Source organism: Aquarana catesbeiana, linkage group LG09 (assembly GCF_042186555.1).
Source record: "Aquarana catesbeiana isolate 2022-GZ linkage group LG09, ASM4218655v1, whole genome shotgun sequence".
Taxonomy (NCBI): Eukaryota; Metazoa; Chordata; class Amphibia; order Anura; family Ranidae; genus Aquarana; species Aquarana catesbeiana.
Genome location: NC_133332.1, coordinates 2,850,533 through 2,857,807, shown reverse-complemented (window position 1 = coordinate 2,857,807; position 7,275 = coordinate 2,850,533). Strand labels below are relative to the sequence as shown.

Below are 7,275 nucleotides of genomic sequence, written 5' to 3'. Positions count from 1 at the left end.
ACGTTGAATACCATTGTTATGGCAGCAGATAGCTGCCACAACTCCGGTATTTTTAAAAAACGGCTGGCGGCTTCTCTTTACGTTAAAAGTGGTCTCTGCAGCGGATTCGCAGCGAGATCACTTTTATCGGTGGCGGGAGAGGTGCCTCCCGCAGCTCCCCGGTGGTCTTCACCGCTTACCGGAGCCGTCGGTAGCGGGCGGAGACGATTGTGTCCTCTCCCCTCTAAGGCATTGAGTCAATTGAGGGAAAGATGGCCCCTCCCACTCGGCTCCATACCATTGGGTGACGGAGGCGATGTCAAACTCAACTTCCGCCCAATGGTCTTAAAGGGGAAATCTTTGTTTATTGAAAAAAAAAAAACACTTATTTTTTTTTTTTTTTTAAATTGCATTTAGGTGTAAATGTGGGATCTGAGGTCTTTTTGACCCAAAATCTCACATTTAAGAGGTCCTGTCATGCTTTTTTTCTATTACAAGGGATGTTTATATTAATTGTAATAGGAATAAAAGTGACCCTTTTTTTTTTTTAAATGGACAGTGTAAAAATAAATAAGAAAAAAAAAATTAAATTTAAAAGCACCCCGTCCCGCCATGCTCGCGCGCAGAAGTGAACGAAGTCGCGCCCACATATGAAAACGGTGTTCGAACCACACATGTGAGGTATCGGCGCGATCATTGGAGCGAGAGCAATAATAATTCTAGCGCTAGACCTCTGTAACTCAAAACTGGTAACCTGTGGAAATCTTTAAACTTCGCCTATGGAGATTTTTAAGTGCCAAAGTTTGTCGCTAATTCCACGAGCGGAGCGCAATTTTGATGCGTGACATGTTGGGTATCAATTTACTCGGCGTAACACCATTTTTCACAATATAAAAGAAAAAATTGGGCTAACTTCACTGTTTTCTTATTTTTTTATTCAATAAAGTGCATTTAAAAAAAAAATTGCGTTTGTAAGACCGCTGCGCAAATACGGTTTGACATAAAGTAGTGCAACGACCGCCATTTTATTCTGTAGGGTGTTTGAAAAAAATATATATCATTTTTGGGGGGTTCTAAGTAATTTTCTAGCAAAAAAAAAAAAAGAAAAAGATTTTAACTTGTAAACAAGAAGTTTGGAAAATAGGCCCAGTCCTTCAGTGCCGGTTCACATAGGGGCGACTTGTCAGGCGACCTAGTCGCCTGACAAGTCGCCTCCCGTTCTGTGCTACGGAACCGTTCTAATAGGAGCGACGCAAGTCGCTCCGACTTAGAAAAAGGTTCCTGTACTACTTTGGGGGCGACTTGGGGCGACTTACATAGACTTCTGTACAGAAGTCGTTTTGCAAGTCGCCTCGGAAGTCGTTTGCAGGTCGCCTCACTGAGGCGACCTGCAAGTCGTGCCGCCCCTGTGTGAACCGGCACTAAGTGATTAAGCGTCTATGTATGTCTTTCTCCCATTAAGGGCCTGTTAGGTGTGAATCCCCATTGTTAATTGAGTCACCTATTGTTTCCGTTTGTTTGCTAATCCTCCTGGAGATGTGATTAGTCTGGTGACAACTTTACCTCGTTACCGAACTATCGTGGGATGGTGACCCCCAATGTGTAATATTTGTTCATGTGGGGACTGCCCTTATTTTTAAAGTGTATAAAAACCTGTACTTCTATTCAGTAAAGTTTTATTCCTTTTGGTTTTTACCTCCACACCTTGTCTGTGTACGATGCTTGGGGTAAAAGGGCTGGTAGTAGCTATCAGTCTGCTGGCAAGGTATGAAGGGCGGGAGGCTTGGGGGCATGGGGTAAAAGGGCTTGTATTAGCTATCAGTCTGTTGGCAAGGTATGGAGGGGGGGAGGCTTGGGGTCTTGGGGTAAAAGGGCTTGTATTAGCTATCAGTCTGCTGGCAAGGTATGGAGGGCGGGAGGCTTGGGGTAAAAGGGCTGGTATTAGCTATCAGTCTGCTGGCAAGGTATGGAGGGCGGGAGGCTTGGGGTAAAAGGGCTGGTATTAGCTATCAGTCTGCTGGCAAGGTATGGAGGGCAGGAGGCTTGGGGGCTTGGGGTAAAAGGGCTGGTAGTAGCTATCAGTCTGCTGGCAAGGTATGGAGGGCAGGAGGCACCATTTGGTCGGAGGCACCCAGTCAGATTGCCAGGCGGCCCATCACAATTTTTAATAAAGTTTTTGTGGATGTACCATACCATGTGACCATAAGTTTTCTCTTTGGTGTCAGTGTGACCCTTAAAGGACTACCAGGGTGAGGCTGTGAGAGTGACCATTTCTGGGATGTGAGTCCAATCGGTCTAATATAAACGAGTTTCCTGTCTGAGCCTGAAGGTGAGTCCACTTCCCATCTGGGGGGCAGAGTCGGCACTATGCTGGGGAAGGTAAGTTCCTCTACATGGAAGGGGACTATTTCACCTAGGAGGAGTTTTATTCACTTATTTTTGCACATGTTTGTACTGTAGGGTTGGTTCCTCTGTGCGGCCGGACGTTGGATTGGCTCAGCTTGGTGCACATTGCTCTGTATATTATTATTATTGTTCTTTATTCTCAGAGTTTTACTTATTTCTCACACACGTTTTATATACAATTTTCATGATTTAGTTGGATTTTCTGATTCTAAGCTCGGGACTGTTTGCATCTAATCATTGGATTGGTGAGTTGGGTGAAGGCAGCTCGGGGAGTTGGAACATTTTCTTTGGATCCTCTTTTCACTTTTCTGGTAATAGGGAATATTTTGTGTGTGTCTGGAACCCCCTAAGAGCTCACTATATACCGGGAAGACTTTACGAATCACAAACATGGTGGCGGGAATCGGAGTGCCCCCCCTCGGGAGGGAGGTGAACATTCTTAGAGATATCACAGCAGAGACGAATGGTCATTTTTCACCAACATTTTATTACTGACAAATATGTTATCCCTCAGAAGGGTACTCATGGTCCCATGGAACCCATATTTAACAAATGAGTGTCCAGAATGTGTGCCCTCCTCTTCCCCCTCCATTCTGGTCTCCACGTGGCTTCTTCATCATTGGACCTCGGTGGGATCTTCTAGGCCTGGAAGCGGGGCCAGGTCTTCAGAGTGTTGTAGAAGGTGTTTCCGGGGCACTCGGTGGCGGTGACATTGCGATGTCCTTTCAGGATGTAAGCAGACTTGATGTAACCCTTGGTGACTCCACAACTAATGAGATTCTTGGCGGCATTCTGGGCGGCGGTGGTGGGATTAGAGCCTGAAACATAGGGAACAACACTCAAAGAGAAGGAAAATATAAACTCATCTGTGTACCTAAACCTAAAATTTTATATCGAAGAACAACTGACTGGTAACCATGGACACCACCACCTTTGCTCTCTGCTGTAACTGTGGACAACACTACCGCTGCTCTCTGCTGTAACCATGGACTACACCACTGGTGCTCTCTGCTGTAACCGTAGACAAGACAACTGGTGCTCTCTTCTGTAACCATGGACAGCACCACCGTTACTCTCTGCTGTAACCATGGACAACACCACCGGTGTTCTCTGCTCTATTCTGATCAATACCTCTCTATCTCTGTCCATTGGGTGGGCGGATGACCATGTGTGATTGAAGATGTTCTTGCTCTTATTCCACCCCATAAACTTTTTTTCCCCACTTACTTGTGAATGTTCCAATCAGGTTGATGCCAATGGAGTTGGAGTTGTAGTTGGGGGCATGGGCACCCACTGAGGTCCAGCCACGACCCTCGAATATGCTGCCGTCTCCTCCAACCAGGAAACTGTAGACAGAGAAGAGGGTCATTAGCAGAGATTGGATGCCGCCGTCTGCCCCACATACAGTAATTGACAAATCTGAGGACTCTCACCTGTATCCGATGTCACACCAGCCGTTGGTGTTCATGTGGTAGTTTTGGACATTCTTAACCTGGGTGATACAAGTGGACTGGGTGGAGCAGGAGGCCCCGGCGGTGTGGTGAACAATGACATATGTGACGGGAGTGGCCATGGCGGTGCGGCAGGTTGCGGCACGTCCTCCCCATTGGGCTTTAGTGAGGATGGTGGGGCAGCCTGTGGAATAAGACAAAATACTTCTATTAATGGTTTCTTCTTAGCAGTCCAGTTCTATAATTCCCCTACCTGTGCTGTTACCCTGACACAGCCCTCATCTTGCCTATAACTACCCCTCCCTGTGTTATACCGCCATCACTGATACACATTACCACCCCCATTCTTCACTATATATCTGCCCCTACCTGTTCTATCACTCCCAACATTAAGGAAGTCATAAATAATTGCCCCTCTCTTTACCACTAAAAGGCTGAAAGAGCCCGGCTAGCAGCCAAACAGCGCCACTATAACAGCAGTAAATTGCTGCTAAAACTAGCTAACACCCCCCCAGCCCCAGTGTGAAAGGCATCTTAAATGTTAGCTGTAAGCAACAAACACATACGGGAAATATAAAAACACTTCACTTTAAGAGAGCAAATTTTCCATGGATGAGGGCTGCTCTCCAGGACTTAGACTGGGAGGGAATATTGGCATCAATGGACAGAAATGGGAATTCTTCATAGAGACTGTATGTGAATGGCAAAGTATATTCCCATGGGCAATAAGATTAAACGGCTAAAAATAAAACCTATGTGGCTCACGGCCTGGGCCAGCCCTAACAAATTGACGCCAAAAACAGTGGCGGAACTCCAGGGCCGGGCCCCGCTCTGCTCCGCCCCGCTGCTTATTTCACTGTTGGGGGGGGGGCTGCTACTTTTAGAGGTAATGATGGGAGTTGGCAGAGCACTAGCTGCCATACCCACACCCGACAGGTGCCATGTTAGGACAAGAGGCAGAAACTGGAGGAGAAAGTCAGCTGACCAGCTGACGGCAAACAGCGTGAAGGGGAGGAGCTTTCTGTTGTACGCAGATACCCCATATTGGGGTACCACACCACAACCACCACTGCTTCTGTCTGAACCCCCCCACCCCATCTGCCTTTGACTGAACCCCACCACCACCACCATCGCTGCCTCTGACTGAACCCCCTCAGCACATCTGCCTCTGTTTGACCCCCCCCCCCCATCACTGCTGCCTCTGACTGAACCCCCCCACCACCACCCCACCTGCTTCTGTCTGAACCCCCCCACCACATCTGCCTTTGACTGAACCCCCCCACCACCACCATCGCTGCATCTGACTGAACCCCCCAACCACCCCAACCACCACATCTGCCTCTGACTGAACCCCCCACCACCACCACCACTGTTGCATGTAAATCTGACTTCCTGATAAATGTCATTTTAGTTTTAATTATCATGATATAAAATAATAAATGTGGGGGCCTTTTGGTGGGTGTGATTTTTTTTTTTTTTTTTGTAACTGGATGGACTTGTGTCTTTTTTTTCAACTTGACTAAAAATGTAACTAAAAAAATTCAAGGTTTTGAAGTGACACAAGAAACATTTCCAGTTATTCTCTACCCAACGGCAGACCACAAGAGGATACAAAGTAACACATACAGGAAACGGAGAGGATATGACATCATCACCCTGCGCCCTCATCATCAGCTCTGCACATAACTAGAATCCTGTATAACCCACATGCCTACCGGGGCAGTTTTTTTCATTTTTTTTGTAGAAAATGACTTAGAAACCCCAAATAGAGTTGTGCATGATGGGAAAAAATGTGTTTAGTTTCGTATTAGTTTGTTAAGTTAATAATTGCGTTTCATCATATTTGTTCTGTTAGGATTATACTTTTTCGGGATTCGTCCTGTATATTCATTATTTTCAAATCGATTCCAAAAAGAAATTTAAAATCGAAATGATAATATATTGTATAAAAGTGAAATAAGATAATGATTCCCACTTAGGCTGCTTTAGAGAATAGAACACAAAAGAATAGAATAAAACATAATAGAATAGAATAGAAAAAAAATGTAATGAATATAATGAATATAGTCGTCTTCCAAATTTTTCATTTTATTCTAATCTTTTGTTTTAAATTTTTTTCTATTCTATTCTTTTCTACTCTGCCCGGCTTCTGAGGAAGAGGCCCTTTTCCTTATCAACATGCAGACAGGGTGCTACTCCAGGGATTTTTTTGGGTGGGGGATCAGCCTAGGAAAATGGTAGAACAGTTTTTTTTTACAATTCAGCTCCTATTGACTTCAATGGGTTTTGGTTTATGGCACCCGAACTTCTGTGATATTCGCTGAACCTTCCCCGAAACCACGTTCAGCTCATCCCTACTTCCCGCCAGTGCAGCTATAACATTGTGTCAGAATCCTCGGGGAAAAGTGTGTGAATCTTGTGTGAAAACATATAATAGACCCCCAGTGATAAGACAAAACATTCCCCCATTCCTTGTATTACGTCTGTACTTACACTGGGCTACAGCGCAAAGCGCAGCCAGGAGAGCGGCGACACGGAGCATGATTGACGGGATCCTAGAAAAAAACAGGAAGTGTCATCAATCCGATCCTGTGATGTCATGTGACATATGTGTTCCATGACGCAATGTTCTGCCAAGTGCCATGTGACCCCAACAAACTCCATCACTCGTATGATGAACTTTTCGGACGATTCTCTCATGTAAATGTAATTGTAATGAGTGGGCTGTCTTAACAGACTGAAGTCTTGGAGTAGGTGTAGTGCAGGTATGGTCCCAGTCTTGGAGTAGGTGTAGTGCAGGTATGGTCCCAGTCTTGGAGTAGGTGTAGTGCAGGTATGGTCCCAGTCTTGGAGTAGGTGTAGTGCAGGTATGGTCCCAGTCTTGGAGTAGGTGTAGTGTAGGTATGGTCACAGTCTTGGAGTAGGTGTAGTGCAGGTATGGTCCCAGTCTTGGAGTAGGTGTAGTGCAGGTATGGTCCCAGTCTTGGAGTAGGTGTAGTGCAGGTATGGTCCCAGTCTTGGAGTAGGTGTAGTGCAGGTATGGTCCCAGTCTTGGAGTAGGTGTAGTGCAGGCATGGTCCCAGTCTTAGAGTAGGTGTAGTGCAGGTATGGTCCCAGTCTTGGAGTAGGTGTAGTGCAGGTATGGTCCCAGCCTTGGAGTAGGTGTAGTGCAGGTATGGTCCCAGTCTTGGAGTAGGTGTAGTGCAGGAATGGTCCCAGTCTTGGAGTAGGTGTAGTGCAGGTATGGTCCCAGTCTTGGAGTAGGTGTAGTGCAGGTATAGTTCCAGTCTTGGAGTAGGTGTAGTGCAGGTATCGTCTGAGTCTTGGAGTAGGTGTAGTGCAGGTATGGTCCCAATCTTGGAGTAGGTGTAGTGCAGGTATGGTCCCAGTCTTGGAGTAGGTGTAGTGCAGGTATCGTCTGAGTCTTGGAGTAGGTGTA

At 46.1% G+C, this 7,275-nt stretch overlaps 1 protein-coding gene across 1 annotated transcript; it reads right to left on the bottom strand.

Moving 5' to 3' along the window:
- Positions 1-2,852: 2,852 nt before the first annotated feature.
- LOC141107119 (peptidoglycan-recognition protein SC2-like) lies at positions 2,853-6,387 on the bottom strand. Its single transcript, XM_073597871.1, has 4 exons — positions 6,330-6,387; positions 3,819-4,020; positions 3,613-3,731; positions 2,853-3,203 (listed from the first exon to the last, which is right to left on the bottom strand). The coding sequence occupies exons 1-4, from the start codon at positions 6,376-6,378 to the stop codon at positions 3,025-3,027; spliced, it is 549 nt and encodes a 182-aa protein (XP_073453972.1). The 5' UTR covers positions 6,379-6,387; the 3' UTR covers positions 2,853-3,024.
- Between the last annotated feature and the right edge of the window lie 888 nt (positions 6,388-7,275).

What these genes read in the sequence shown, in the direction of transcription:
- LOC141107119 (XM_073597871.1), bottom strand. Translation starts at nt 6,378, where the DNA reads ATGCTCCGTGTCGCCGCTCTCCTGGCTGCGCTTTGCGCTGTAGCCCAG. An exon ending in GCTTTGCGCTGTAGCCCAGT is followed by an intron (nt 4,021 to 6,329) that starts GTAAGTACAGAC and finishes CTTATTCCACAG; the next exon opens with GCTGCCCCACCATCCTCACT. An exon ending in CCTGATTGGAACATTCACAA is followed by an intron (nt 3,204 to 3,612) that starts GTAAGTGGGGAA and finishes CCTATGTTTCAG; the next exon opens with GCTCTAATCCCACCACCGCC.